Source organism: Sprattus sprattus, assembly GCF_963457725.1.
Source record: "Sprattus sprattus genome assembly, chromosome: 1".
In the NCBI taxonomy this organism is placed as follows: domain Eukaryota; kingdom Metazoa; phylum Chordata; class Actinopteri; order Clupeiformes; family Clupeidae; genus Sprattus; species Sprattus sprattus.
The window spans coordinates 46,535,534-46,551,528 of record NC_137920.1 but is presented as its reverse complement, the minus strand read 5'-3'; the positions used below and the strand labels follow the sequence as shown (position 1 = coordinate 46,551,528).

Genomic DNA, 15,995 nt, shown 5'->3' with positions numbered 1-15,995 from the left:
AAAAACATTGATGCACAAATGGAATATATGATTCTATTCTAGAAGACCTCAGCAATAATATCATGTAAGTAAAAGGAATGTAGTAAAAAAAAGTTTAATTTCAATCAAACGTAAACATACCCTTGGAAAAACCCTGTTTCAGAGGTGCTCAGACTTTGTACAAAAACACATTGTAAAGATTTATTCACAAGACTTTTTATTTCTAAGCCTTGTAAACATAGGTGTTGGCTAAACACATGTTAGTTTAGCATTCAGAAAGTATGTCTTGTTTCACTACCACATATTTATAATTTCAGAGTGTCCTGTGCCATTCCTAAATCTGTGCCCCTACATATGCATATTGATGAGTTGGTGTGAACAAACCTGTGACACCTCTCGCAAAGACAAAGGCCATATCCTAATTGCCCTAGAATGTCTTTGTGGCCCAAAACCCCCGCAGTGAATCTTGCCACACCATGACCCAATGGAGATCACTGAATCACCATACCCTTATCATATGAATAGCTGTCATTTGCTAATGGGTGGGTCCTTAGCAGCAGAAACCCCACTCAGATACCAAAAAGTGCAACACATCAGTTCTATTCCCCTGACAAAGTGCTTATTTATTTAAACATTTTGAACTGTATATATTATAAAAGAAAAGGGTTCAATGTTTCCGTGGTTGTTCTTTTTATGTCTCTAAGACGAAAACTCGCGGAGCTTAACATTTTTTTTGACAAAAAAATAAAAATATCCCGGACGAGGGATATAGACCTTTTAGTGTTAAGTGACTACAAGTCACTATGAACTTAAGTGAGTACAGGTCACTGTGACTGAACTAAAGTGAGTACAGGTCACTGTGAACTTAACTGAGTACAGGTCACTGTGAACTTAACTGAGTACAGGTCACTGTGAACTTAAGTGAGTACAGGTCACTGTGAGCTCAAGTGAGTACTGGTCACTGTGACTGTGAACTAAAGTGAGTACAGGTCACTGTGAATTTAACTAAGGCTATATGCACACGGAGCCTAGTTTCACTGAATCTGGTTCATTTTTCACACCTATCGAATCTTTTAATTTCGTAAAGACAGAGCCTGGTAACGAGAGATTTGCGTAAAAACGGAGCCACCAGATTGTGTTGAACGGGCTGTAGTACATACCTCACGCCTGTGGGTGGCGCTTTAGTGCTTTATTTACACAACTGAAAAAACGTGAAAAACCTAGAAGAAGAGACTAAAAATCACGAGGATAAACACATTACACAAGACATTCAAGCTCCAATTAACAACATTACATTATGATGGTTAATAAAATCAGTGGTTAGACTAAAGGATATGCGAAAATTAATTCTTTTTTCTATTAATAATAAAGAGTTTGGAACAGTACAATATGACATGTCTGTTATCCCATTTCCCATGATGCTTTGCTCTGTCCATTTTACATACGTTTATGAATAAAAAAGCAAATTAAATCGCTGGCCAATTTATATTTGTGGTCATGAAAGTTATGTTACGTCTGAATAAGAAGAATTAGATCAAGATAGGAGGCTAATAAAAAATCAGAAGGCTGGGTTAATGTAAGTGAATTCGAGGCCCACCTCCAGTGAGATTTTGAGGGAGAACAAGTTATATAGTGGTTGGAGATCGCGAATCGATCACGTGGGGCAATGACGTCATCAGGTTGCGTGAAACCGTGCAGACGAACACCAGCCCCCGTACCGATTCAAATCTACTCACTTTCTACCCCAGACTTCGATCGTTGCGGATACCGTGTGCGGATAGAGAGTGTTCGTCTTTATGATAGGGCTATCTGTATTATGAACAGATCGGACGCAAACAAACTAGACTTCGTATAAACAGCACTTAAGTACAGGTCACTGTGAACTTAAGTGAGTACAGGTCACTGTGAGCTCAAGTGAGTACAGGTCACTCTTGCTTGCAGTAGCCTACAAATATGGCTAAGATGTCAAAAAGCTTTGGACAGAGAAGAGGGCTGGAAAACCGGACTTCCAGTCGGATGTATGGACACCCTAGTCTCTCCTTGTCGGGATGCACCTCTTGAAGATATTCAAAATCCTTTTTTCAACTCTCAAACTGAGGGGATCTGCCCACCGTAGCTAGACCAGTTGGCTTATCTCTGCCTGCAGCACAGTAATATCTTCTCTTTGTTCTTGCTCTTTCTTTCTACTGCTTCTTAAAGCAACAGAAAGAGGTTTTCATCTAAAACTAGCAGCTAACAACCTAAAATCGGAACCTATATCCAAAGTGCTGAACCACCAGAAGAAATATATAGTTGTATCTATAATGTCTTATTTTGGTAACCAGAAACAACACACAGACACATCCTGACGTCAATGAAAAAGATGCAACATTGCTTATTTGCATTTTGGCAAATCCAATTGTTGGTGTAACTGTGGATGAACACCTGGTGTATGTGGCTCTAGCGCTGAGAAGAAGTGTGTGTGTGGATGAACACCTGGTGTGAGTGGCCCTAGCGCTGAGAAGAAGTGTGTGTGTGGATGGCGAGCAAAAGGCAGGTTTTACTTTACTTGTAATGACGAAGATATCGATGATGGACAGATAACGTTATCACAGGGAATTTACACATTTACGCACCAAACCACATAAAACACAGACAGAGTTAGAACAGTTCCACACGCTTATACCAGACACAAAAGTGAGACATAAACCCCATTATTCTGGAACAGAACACCACAGACTTGCTTGCACGGCATGCTGGGAGCCCTAAGAGTCCCAGCTCCTGCTTGATGGAAGTGTTCACTATGCCAACATGTCACAATATATCAGCTCAAAAGAGTCTGCCAGAAGTGAAGTGCCTGATGAGGCCTCCTGCACAGACAATTTTGCATTCCTCACGAGCAGGATCACTTCTTGCAGTCACTATTCTTTCCCATGACAAAGATCAGATTAAGCCTTGGGAGTGGAGCTGTGAAGATGTGAGTGTGTAATCTGACCCACAGATTGAGGTAGTAAAATAGATCAAAGATTTGCATGGAATGTGTTTATGTTTTCATATGCAAATGCTTGTGTAAATGAATGTATATCTGCAGCTCCCACTGCATCAGTGGATGGGAAACAGATATAACTCTCCTAGATGCTCTAGGTATTCCCTAGATTGATATCTTTGCATTGATACACAACATATTGAATGTCATTGAATGTCATTAATCCTTCCTGTTAACTAAAGATATGTATACATTTTATCCACATACAAATTAGGCCATGTTGGAGAAATGTTCTAGAATCAAACAAAAAAGCTGAGAATGGAAGTGTTTGTGCCCACAGGTGGAGCTTACAGGAAACAGCATCTTTGAGTACATCCATCCCTCAGATCATGACGAAATGACAGCAGTACTGAGTGCACACCCGCCTCTCACGCCTCACTTCCTGCAAGGTACACCACACACACACACACACACACACACACACACTCACACTCACACTCACACACACACACACACACACACACACACACACACACACACACACACACACACACACACTCCCACACACACACACACACACACACACACACACACACACTCACACTCACACTCACACACACACACACAGACACACACACACACACACACACACACACACACATACACACACGGCCAACAAGGAAATGCTTTAGATTAAACACTTCCCTAACTGCTGTCGCTGACAGCATTAACTAAATCTAATATGACTTAATGTTTGATCATTCTGGTGTTTAAAATGTATCTATGATAACTAATGCACTGAATAGTATAGACATCCTATACATAAAATGTGATGCAGTATTTACAGTTTTTTCCAATCGTTTTAGTCAATTTACCTAAACCATGTTCACATTCCCAAAACACTTAACACATTGAGCATACCAGTAGACCATGTGAACCAAACTGTGGTTACTTGCCCCTATGCTTAGATACAAATGCTGGCAATGACGCCTTCTTCCAAAATTCATGGATACCTGCCCCAGTCAATGTTAACTACCGGCAAAACGCTGTGCAACTACAGCATATTTTACCAATGTTTAGATACTCTGTTCAAAACAGTTAACTTTCAGTTCAAATCCTAACTTATCAGTAATTTAGATCACTGTAGATGGAAAGATGCTGCATTTGGACAGACAAATGATGTTGTATGTTTGAATAAGAAAAATTATTCTTATTTTAGCAGATAGTTTATTTATTTTATTTTAATTATTATTATTTTTGTTTTCCTGTGCACCATAGTTCTTGATGAATTGGCATGGAATTCCTTTTTTTGAAATGCAGCTAGACAGGCCGAATTTAGCAACTTTAGTGATTGTATGGGATATTGTGGCCTTTCACAACTCCCGCCAAGTCACAGGGTGGTTTGCAGCGCATCCTACAGTAGGATGGTGTCCCTATTCCTGTCGCCGTACTCTCCTTTCCTCAACCCCATTGAGATTTTTTCTCCGCATGGAGATGGAAGGTCTATGACCAACGCCCACAGAACCAGATGTCACTTTTAGAGGCAATGGCTGCTGGGTGTATGTACATAGCCCCCGAAGACATCCAGGCCTGGATAAGGCATGCACAAAGATTTTATCCACGATGAATGGCAAGAGAAACCATATGTTACGATGTTGACGAAAATCTGTTGTGTTTGTGATTTGTTTCTTGATCAAATATTACGTAATTTCCCCCAAAAATGTGTTATTCTAGGTTTCTGATAAAACACTAATTTACTGTATTTGCAATACAGTAAAGTAAATTTACAACACTTGTCAATTGTGACATCTATTGTGAGAGGGAAACCGACTTATGAACACTGTCAGCAGATTCTTGGCTTGGATTGACATATTTCAGCATTTTAGAATGATTTGTTTACTGTCATATTACAAACTTTATTACTGTCCAAAGAAGTGTTTGTCTGTGTTTTTTCTCTTTTTTTCAATGCAACACTACAGGAAATCTATGCCAAACTGGAGGACACAGCAACATTTTATATATGCAATTGGCAATGCTTCAAGTTGTTAGTGTTTTTTAGGTAATTGTACTCTGAGAGGAACATGTGTTAAAGTAACGGCAGAATTGGTTGTGGTGTGATTGTTCTAGTGCATTTTGCACCAAAGGTTAACAGATATGCAGAGGTGTGTTTCTCTAAAGCCCACTGTGTTAAGTGTTAGGGAAAAGCGACCATGTTATGGGTACAAGACCTAAAACGATAGGAAAAAACTGTATCTTTAACTAAATAATAAAGTTGAGCCCATTTTACTACTGCAGGGGTTTGGGGTTTATTCATGTTAAATAATGCTTTATCTAACGAGAACAATGAAATCTTTACCCCTTACTCCCTTCAACTCACAGCAGGAAAAGGCATATATTAATATTCCACTGTTCCAATTGTGATCTTGCCCTGCAAATACATAATTCAAAACAAATGCACTTGTCCATATTGCAGAGTATGAGATGGAGCGCTCCTTTTTCCTGAGAATGAAGTGTGTTCTGGCCAAGCGTAACGCTGGACTTACATGCGGAGGTTACAAGGTAGGCAGAAACACCCTGCCATTGCAATTCACTGCATCTAGAGTTGCATATGTGTATTTCAGAATTAGTCACATTTAAGTAATGCTGTTTTTATGATAAGATAATGTTTCTAACATTTAACATTTCTAAACATCTATCATTTCTTTAAAATTTCTAATGGGATATTGCAGATTCAGGGTATGGCACATGTAGCCTACCATGTTTTTGTATGTCTAGAGTCAGAACTTTGCATTGCAAATGACGTGATGAAAAGTAGGTGCAAGCAAAGACTTACTGTAAATACCACATGGCCTAGAATCATTTGAATCAGAATCCTACACTATTGTGCTTCTCGTGTATTTTGAGCCCCACACTGACAAAGAACTCAAACCAGTGACCACTGTCAACGTGTGGACCCCACATGGTAGGCTACATGTGACAACAGTGTCACCATCACACGAGAGACGCTATGATTGGACATTTTAAACTAGGCTATAAAGTGGAAGAAAACCTTGAGAAGTATTCAGAGCATTAGTCATTTTTACAAGTAGCAAATGATTGATAGATGTGTTCTCCCTTCAGGCCTCCAACATTTCCCCTACATGCAACAGCTTTGCTTCACAGTACTCAATAAAACCTTTCCTTCAGCCATCACACATAAATCATTCTACCGATTGCTTTGGAGATTTGTTTGAAATTTACACGGGCAATAAACAAGCCGTTTATGTTAAGTAGAGAATAAATCATCCCCCTGCACAGGGGCACCATCGCGTGGCCGGGGGCACTGCATAAGTAAACAGGAAGTGAGAAAGATAAATAGTGCAGAGTAGGTCCCCATTAGCACGTCAGCATGTGTCTGTGTCCATGGGGTGAGAGCAGCCCTTAACCTAGCACAGAGCCTCCACTCACGGTCTCCCACCAGTGGAGTCCAGAACACTCCCCAGCCTTTAGATCATAGGAAGAGAGTGCAGAACGCTCCCCAGTCTTTAGATCATAGGAAGATAGTCCAGAACCCTCCCCAGTCCCCAGTCCTTAGATCACAGGAAGAGAGTCCAGAACACTCCCCAGTCCCTAGATCTAAGGAAGAGAGTCCAGAACACTCCCCAGTCCCTAGATCACAGGAAGAGAGTCCAGAACACTCCCCAGTCACTAGATCACAGGAAGAGAGTCCAGAACACTCCCCAGTCACTAGATCACAGGAAGAGTGTCCAGAACAGTCCCTACTCCCCAGATCACAGGAGGAGAGTCTAGAACGCTCCCCAGTCTTCAGATCGCAGGAAGAGAGCACTGCACTTATTCCAGATAAAGGTTAAAACATCTGTTTACAAATGTCTTGCGTACAATTCCAGCATTTGTATTTAGTGTTGGGTTGTCCTTGTCTGGGAATTCCCTGCCCCTTCACTGCATTCCATTTGTTCAGTTGGTCTGGCCAACTCTCAACGGCGCTCCACTTCAGCCACCTGATTGGACAGTCCTTTAACCAATCAGACCAACGATACTATACAACGATACAACGATCGGTTATAAAGCAAACACATATTTTTTCTGTATGAATTGTTCCAGGGCAAGTTTCTGTTCTGTTTTCAAAGAAAACTTGCCTTATCGAAGTTTTGCGGTGCTTCGGCGGCCACCATGTCCAATGTTTAAAAACTCTCCGTGCAGTAGATTTTGTAACGTAGCCGTGGTAAGTTTAAATCCGCCAATGGCGCGCCAGGTAGCCAAAAGCCAGTTTGTGATTGGCTCCAAGGATTCTGGAAATCTTGAAATGAACGGCTATCCGAAGTTGACCAGACCCACTGCAGAGGCAAAATCAATTTGGCCGGAAGAAGTGGGGCGGGACTTCCCAGACTAGGGTTGTCCTGCATCTATTGAGGGAATTAACACATAAGATGTAATAGTTTCATGATGCAGAATCAACTGATGATGGGTGTGGCAATGGCGGGTGATAATGGATAGTATTCATACTTTACTGCTTGTTCTATTGACCAGGTGATCCATTGTAGCGGTTATCTGAAGATCCGGCAGTATGTGATGGACATGACCATATATGACTCCTGTTACCAGATCATAGGTCTGGTGGCAGTCGGTCACTCACTGCCTCCAAGTGGCATCACTGAGATAAAGCTGCACAGCAACATGTTCATGTTCCGAGCTAGCCTAGATCTCAAGCTCATCTTTCTTGATAGCAGGTAAGTCCGTCAATCCACACATCCACACACTGTGCTATATAGAAACTTAAAAAACATAGAGCCTTCTGCAAATACTCCATTCATCTAGTTATGCATTGCAGGGTTGCTGAACTAACAGGTTATGAGCCTCAGGATCTGATTGAGAAGACCTTATATCACCACGTCCACGGGTGTGACGTGTTCCATCTTCGCTTCGCGCACCACATCTGTGAGTGCACCCAGTATGGAAATGTTCTTATTTATGGTTGTTTAAAAGTTTTAGAAGCATATTTATGGTTGTTTTAGAAATGCATTTATGGTTGTTTTAATGTTTTAGAAACATACTGTATTTATGATTGTTTTAATGTTTTAAAAATGTATTTATGGTTGTTTTAATGTTTTAGAAACATATTTATGGTTGTTTTAGAAACATATTTATGGTTGGTTTTACTTTGAGCTGTTCATTGCCCATGATCTTCTAATGTAGTTATATATTTAGGCTCAGCAAAGGTAGACTATTTTTACCTGACACATCAGTTAACTACTGTTAGTCAGTTTTTAATTGTGTGCAATAATTTGCATATATAAATAAAGGCAACACAATACATCAACTGGACACTGGATTCTTAAATCCACTGTACACAAAAGGGTTTCAACATGAGGTTTCCTCTAAATTTCAGTTTCTTCCGACTGTATTCAATATCAGTGGACACTATTCTCACACTATTCTCGCTTTTGAGAATTATTAGGATGCCTGTTCTCAAAGTAAGCATGTATCATTTTTTGATCAAGCCGACACATGAAATCACACTGGATATTTATGAATCTCTTTGACAGTGCTGGTGAAAGGACAAGTCACCACCAAGTACTACCGGATGCTTTCCAAACATGGAGGATGGGTGTGGGTGCAGAGCTATGCCACTATTGTACACAACAGCCGCTCGTCACGGCCCCACTGCATCGTCAGTGTCAACTACGTGTTAACGTGAGTGTTGGTATTAACACAGGTGCATAGTCATCTTTCATCTTTATGTGTTAACGTGAGTGTTGGTATTTACACAGGTGCATAGTCATCTTTCATCTTTATGTGTTAACGTGAGTGTTGGTATTAACACAGGTGCATAGTCATCTTTCATCTTTATGTGTTAACGTGAGTGTTGGTATTAACACAGGTGCATAGTCATCTTTCATCTTTATGTGTTAACGTGAGTGTTGGTATTAACACAGGTGCATAGTCCTCTTTTCATCTTTATGTGTTAACGTGAGTTTTGGTATTAACACAGGTGCATAGTCATCTTTAATCTTTATGTGTTAACGTGAGTGTCGGTATTATCACAGGTGCATAGTCATCTTTCATCTTCTTCATCTCACTAGCTTCTTGGTTGGTTTCTCTTGAAGCTAGTATACACATCAGTAGGCAGGGTGTTCACCAGGGATGTATGCCATGCTTTCCCATACTGTTGTCATGATTAGGATGTTCTGTATGTGGGCTTTCACAGAGAGATTGAATATAAAGACCTCCAGCTCTCCCAGGACCAGACCAGGGCCATCAAACCAGCAGTCACCTACAAGAGCACGCTCACATCCTCACAGGACTCCCGGAAACAGCTCAAAACCAAAGCAGTCAAGATCAAAGCCAAGCTGAAGATGTCTCCTTACCCTCAGGTTAGATTCCCTCTCCTCAGATGTCTGATGTCATGTTCATTTTGTACCAAGAGTAAGCATGTCAGCAAACATTTTTTTGATGGACAAGCGCTAATTAATGAGTACTGAATGGACTTGTATTGTTCTATTATGCTGTTCACTGAAGCACAGTTGCCACATACATACGTACATTACAGTATTATTTTCTCCAGAAGGCAACTTTATTTGTACTTTGTACTCAGATAAGAGAAGCCATCAGTGATTGTTGTTTTCTTCTCCTTTCTTCTCTTCTCTTAGCCAAATCAATCTTTCCATTCTGACTCCAAACTGGAGTGCTCCTCTCAGGCTGGCAGCTGGAAGGAGAGTCCCCCATACAGCCTCGTCTCCTGCCAGGAGCAGAGCTCCGTGTCCGAGGCTGCGGAGGTGCTGTGTGCTCCCACCTATGGCCTTCCGCTCCCTTACCCCTATGGGCACTTTCCCTCGGACAGCCCCGCATTTGCGGTCAGGAAGCTGCGTCCAGCCCAGAGCTCGGCAGGCCAGACCACGCGCCAGTTATTGAGTTCCCTGCAGACCCGCGCTGATGGCCACTGGAGCTGCACCAACCCTTGTTCATCCCACTCCATGAAGAGCCACCACAACCACACCTTGAGTCCCTCCCCGGGGCCCTGCAACAGCACATATGCAGGTACGTCCAAAATGGGTCCTCGTCTGTCCAGAGATTTGACACATGCTTGCTGTAACGATCACGGCTCAATGAACGAAACATAAAGGGGAGGCCACGCAGAATTTATAATAATCATATAATATAAGTTATTTATTAAAGGTTACAGTTATAGTCAGTTAGTCAGTTAAATTAAGTCAGTTAAATGATAATACAAAACAAACAACGACGATAATACAAAACCAACGATCCCAAATCCAATCACTATCCAAATCCAACGATAACCAACATCAAACGACCCATTCACAGCTCACGACCAATCCAACGCTCTCTCGACTGCAGACTCATCAGGGCTTTTTGTAGCCCATCCAATCATGGGGTCCACCTGTTTCCAATCACCTGTTGTAATGACAGAGACAGAACAGGCATGCCAATATCATGGTGCGGGGCCTAGACCCGCCAGGGTCGTAACATTGCTTACCTGTTGAAGTAAGGAGGTAGGTCATGGTATGTCATCCTGTGAAGCTAACAGAAGTTCTCTGAAGTTCTCTTGTGTGACAGTATTTGTGATATGTGATTGTGTTGTTATTTTCTTCATTTTCTTGGCATAATGATGAGTAGTCTTATATTAACAATTGATATGGACATTTTCAAGAATTTGCTAAAAGAATGATTTTCCTTACATGGTGATTTGGGTATGTTTTATGGAAGATCTGTTTGACTCAATGGCCGATTATAAGAGGTACCTTTAAGCCTAAGATGTTTATTGTGTGTTGGTGAGGAAGAGGAGGAGGAGGAAACTCAACACACATGGGGAACTAAAACTCAACACTGCTCTCCATCTACTGATTTATACTCACACTCAAAGCCCTGTAGGCACTGTGCATTTATTAAGTCTATTAGACATTCCTTTCTTCAGAATGTCCAGCCTCAAAAATAACTGTTGTACGAAGCCCAATCTAAATCGATAGCCCCAAACAGAAAATAAGCTGTTGTATGAAGCAATAATCTAAATTGAGAGCCCCAAATATGGTGGTAGCTGTTGTATGAAGCCCAATCTAAAACGAGAGCCCCAAACAGAAAATAAGCTTTTGGATGAAGCCCAATCTAAATGGAGAGCCCCAAACATGGTGGTAGCTGTTGTATGAAGCCCAATGTAAATCGAGAGCCCCAATCATGAAGGTAGTTTGAGCTTCTGTGATGAGTGAAGAACGGTCCCAGAGCCTGTGCAAGTGATTTAACTGCCAATGTGTTTGTGCCAAGTAGAACATGAAAGCCAATTCACACATATACAGTATACACATTAAAAAGATGGCAAACACTTCATACACAAGTCAGTGTGAGGTATAAAAGCTTTTGTAAACGATTATGTGGATAATGTCTCATTAGCTCGCTTCTGTTTAGGGTTTGCAAGTTTTACTAGAAAATGAACAGAGTTCTGTGCTGAGGGAGCTGTAACTCTGTGTCTGCTGCATCACTCAGCACATACTTTCCCTGATGTCACCAGTTACAATTCAGTTGCTTTAATGTCCCATATCATTTTCAACTGCAGGGCCAACAGCGAGCAGAAGATACATCAGTGAACCAATTCATGAGGGCTTTTCCAGCTGCTCCACGTCCAGACCTAACAGTGGGTTCAAGGAGGAGCCGTATGAAAAAAACCCTCAGCACGTGACGAAAGAAGACAGCAAGATGTCCTTTAGTCGAGACCCCAAGGATTCTCTGGGCGTTGCAGAGAGGGTTAATCCGTGCGCCATGTTCAGCGGCGCCATGCTTGCCAAGGCCAGCTGTGAACAGGCTCGCCCCCTCCACGGCCTGGGCCAGCACCTCCCCATGCAGGTGATGCTGGAGCAGAGGAGGAGGCTGTGCATGATGGAATCCTCCTACCCGCACCACTCAGACCACCCCGGCCTGGAGCATGTGGACAGCAGCGGGGGGGACCGGGAGACCCCTAAGCTGGTGGAACAGTGTGGAGCAGAGAAGGGGATGCTAATGGGGATGGGCCTGGGTGGCCAGACCCCCTATGTGTCTCTGAACCTCCACCATGTTCTAGCCAAACACAGCTCCTTCCAAGGACCAGCGTACACACTGGGCCATTTAACGGACAATTACAACTACAGAGGGGAAGAGATCAACCCTTACCTCTACAGAAGCCAAAGCCCAGCCTCAAGCTCTTCACCGGAGAGCCACAGGGAGATCCCTCATTACATCGGCACATCTGTCATCATCACCAACGAGAGGTAACAGGCCCAGGGGTCAAAGGGCACACCGCAGGACACTGAGAGAGAGCGAGAGAGAGAGAGCGAGAGAGACCCTCATTGCTTTCAGCATCTGACTGACACCTTAAACCCACATACACACAGATGAGACTCTTGCAAGGGGCAGCATGCAATTTCAGGTTTATTGAATATATATTTTTTCATACTTTCGAGCTGGCATATGAAATGTGTCAGCAAATTGTAGTCAAAATCTGCTTTTGTACAGAATTGCAAATTTGGTCAAATTTCTAATCACAAATTGAGTCCATACTCCATGATGGGCTGTATCTTATCTTAAAACATTTATATTGCTTTAGGTTTTTTTTTTTTTTTTTACCATAATTTTGCATGATTTAAATACATTTCTAAATTCAGTTCACACTGCAAGCTTAAAATGTATTTGTCTGGTTCTTTAAAACCTCCCAACACAGTGGAAATAAATCTTCAAAAGGGTCTGACGCGGTTGCCTGGAGAAATGAGTGAATAAAAGGCCAGTAAAATAATGGTCAGTTATACCACGGGGTGAAATGTACAAACAAGGACACCGAACAACACTACAATTCCCTGCCATGATGATGATACAGGGTGTCAACAGGGGGCTGGATAAGGATCTCTTGTTGCCTAACAACCAGCTCTCTTAATGCTTCAAATTAACAAGACTTAAGTTGGTCATTCAAGTTTAAGTCTTTCTCAATGCAGTAAAGGTAACGTGTGTATTTATTCTTGTTAAACACATAGCAATTTTCTTATTTATAATGCAAAACAATTGTCTCGTGTCTAAATAAAGCATTCATTTTCTCTGAGAACTTGAAATTTAAAGGAGTACTTTGCTTTAAACTGGAATAAATATGTGAAATGGCTATCAAGTCTGTACAATTTTTCACATTTTCACTCCATGTGTACAGTTCTGGCTTTTTTCATTTATCTGGTAATTTTGTCTCCATCCTAGACACGATGATCCGAGGCTTCATCTAGAGCATGTTAGGCCTATGACCTCGTGAGCCATGAAAGGCAGCATTAGTGTGAGGGAGCACACCTACTACTTACTACTCTTTCTTCTTCTTAGTATCCGAAAAAAACTTAAATCCTGTAGGTCCCACGTTATACTAGTGCCGAACACTATGAGGAGAAAGTAGTGCTTCATGTTTGCTTACGAAAACAATAAGGCCTCCATTTTCTAGAGAAAACTAATTATTCTGAAGGTGAGCCAAAGGGCTCCTTGGTGCAGTCCTGCCAGTCTCTGGGGAGGCCAGATTGAGATGTGGTATTATGCAGCCAATATTAAAAAGGATAGATTCCTTTGACCCGCGAGACCTTCCACAGAAATTGTTTAATAGGATACTGAGAGGGCACCGTTTATGGATCCAAGGTAAGCTATTTGCTTAATGATCTTTCCCACTGCTTCAGTGTTCAAAAAGAGTGGCTAAGAGGCATCACTCCAATCCCTTGCATGCACAGATATCTGTTCCCAAGCACACAGTCCACACAGCAAAGTGTCTATCCATTCCTTTCCTGCTAGTTAAACATGGGGAGGATGGGAGGAAGTGTTCAGAGCGCTCAAACCCATGCCTGATATCTAGGCACATAGACTACTATTCCCTAAGCCAAAACTGTGTCTGCTATTCAAATATGAGCTGTTCTAAACAGTCAAATCTGGTGCTGGGTATGAAAACTAAGAGCCCATACTGCAGTTACAACTCCTGAGGATGAGGGAATAACTCATAATGAGGTGAAGGCTTCATCCAGCTTGCAACGTCTATAGGCATATTTTCACCTCATCTGGCAGAGATGAGCCGAGAGCCTAAGGTGCTGAAGACAAATGAGGTGTCCTCTCACAGGCACGGATGAGCCCCAGGCAGCGCAGGAAATGGCCTCTCCGCCTCCCCGCCCCAGCCCTCACGCCGCACCCGGCCCCCGTCCCCCTGCACCGCAGCCCTCTCCCACACCTCATCACCCCCACAGGGCCATGGAGCCCAGGGGAAGGGAAGAAAGGGGTCGGATCACCTGCTCCCTAACGCATGCTGCGTAATGCTGGACCTAGGAAACAACATGTTTTTAACCTGCAAAGCCATACTCAATACAACATGCACAACTACTGAAAGCAATACACAATATAACATGTACAACTACTGAAAGCCATACTCAATACAACATGCACAACTACTGAAAGCAAGACACAATATAACATGTACAACTACTGAAAGCCATACTCAATATAACATGCACAACTACTGAAAGCCATACACCATATAACATGCACAACTACTGAAAGCCACACACAATATAACATGTACAACTACTGAAAGCCATACTCAATATAACATGTACAATTACTGAAAGCCATACTCAATATAACATGCACAACTACTGAAAGCCATACACAATATAACATGTACAACTACTGAAAGCCATACTCAATATAACATGTACAACTACGGAAAGCCATACTCAATATAACATGTACAACTACGGAAAGCCACTCAATATAACATGTACAACTACTGAAAGCCATACTCAATATAACATGTACAACTACTGAAAGCCATACTCAATATAACATGTACATCTACTGAAAGCCATACTCAATATAACATGTACAACTACTGAAAGCCATACTCAATATAACATGTACAACTACTGAAAGCCATACTCAATATAACATGTACATCTACTGAAAGCCATACTCAATATAACATGTACAACTACTGAAAGCCATACTCAATATAACATGTACATCTACTGAAAGCCATACTCAATATAACATGTACAACTACTGAAAGCCATCCTCTATATAACATGTACAACTACTGAAAGCCATACTCAATATAACATGTACAACTAGAAAATGGATTTCCTGAAGGAAATACCAGTGCATGAAATGCAAAAGTTAAGAAAGGAAGAAGAAAAGAAAGAAGAGTGAAAGAAGGAGCGAAACAAGGAAATAAGATAAAAAGAAGGAAAGAAGAAAAGAAAGAAGAGTGAAAAAAGGAAAGAAGAGTGGACGAAGGAAAGAAGAGTGAAAGAAGGAAAGGAGAAAAGAAAGAATAGTGAAAAAAAGGAAAGAAGAGTGGAAGAAGGAAAGAAGAAAAGAAAGAAGAGTGAAAGAAGGATAGAAAAAAGAAAAGAAGAGTTGAAGAAGGAAAGAAGAGTGAAAGAAGGAAAGAAGAGTGGAAGAAGGAAAGAAGAAAGGAATGAAGAGTGATAGAAGGAAAGAAGAGTGGAAGAAGGAAAGAAGAAAAGAATGAAGAGTGAAAGAAGGAAAGAAGAGAAGACAAAAGAGTGAAAGAAGGAAAGAAGAGTGAAAGAAGGAAAGAAAAAGGTGAACAAGAGTGCTCTGTATAAAGAGATAAAGAGAGTGAAAATATTGAAAAAAGGAGATAAAATAAAGTGAAGAAGAGAGATGGAGTGTGAGAGAAGGTAGAGTGAGAGGGATGGAGAGAAAAATGGAGAAAAAAAAGAAGAGAATGGAAGGGATCTTAATGTTCCTAGTTACAGTTAAATTGAGAGGGACAGAGAGAAGAGGTTCCTTGAATTTGACGCAGGTGTCAGTGAAGCACAGGTGCAAGCCAGCTTAAAGAACCTATTATGATGTCATAATGGCCCAATGTATGTCAATGGGAAAATGTTCTTTAATATCTTAAAAAGTATAAAGTTTAGAAAAGTGAAAAATACATAGCATAAGTGTCCTTCACAAGACCTACGCGACAAAGTTTGAACGAAGTTTGTAAGTTAAGCGGTTCGAGCTGAATTAATCGCAGAAAAAGGTAAGAAGAAGAAGAAGA

General features: G+C 41.4%; 1 protein-coding gene across 1 annotated transcript in view; it reads left to right on the top strand.

Moving 5' to 3' along the window:
• The window catches only part of sim2 (SIM bHLH transcription factor 2), a gene marked incomplete at its 3' end in the record, with an annotated part of 29,834 nt that extends 17,635 nt beyond the window's left edge, over positions 1 to 12,199 (top strand). The window contains exons 4-11 of the mRNA XM_080836009.1: positions 3,285 to 3,393; positions 5,418 to 5,503; positions 7,472 to 7,671; positions 7,773 to 7,879; positions 8,488 to 8,635; positions 9,150 to 9,315; positions 9,592 to 9,979; positions 11,508 to 12,199. Of these exons, the coding sequence (XP_080692135.1) occupies positions 3,285 to 3,393; positions 5,418 to 5,503; positions 7,472 to 7,671; positions 7,773 to 7,879; positions 8,488 to 8,635; positions 9,150 to 9,315; positions 9,592 to 9,979; positions 11,508 to 12,199 (1,896 nt within the window). The remainder of the gene's footprint in view (positions 1 to 3,284; positions 3,394 to 5,417; positions 5,504 to 7,471; positions 7,672 to 7,772; positions 7,880 to 8,487; positions 8,636 to 9,149; positions 9,316 to 9,591; positions 9,980 to 11,507) is intronic.
• Positions 12,200 to 15,995: the final 3,796 nt, after the last annotated feature.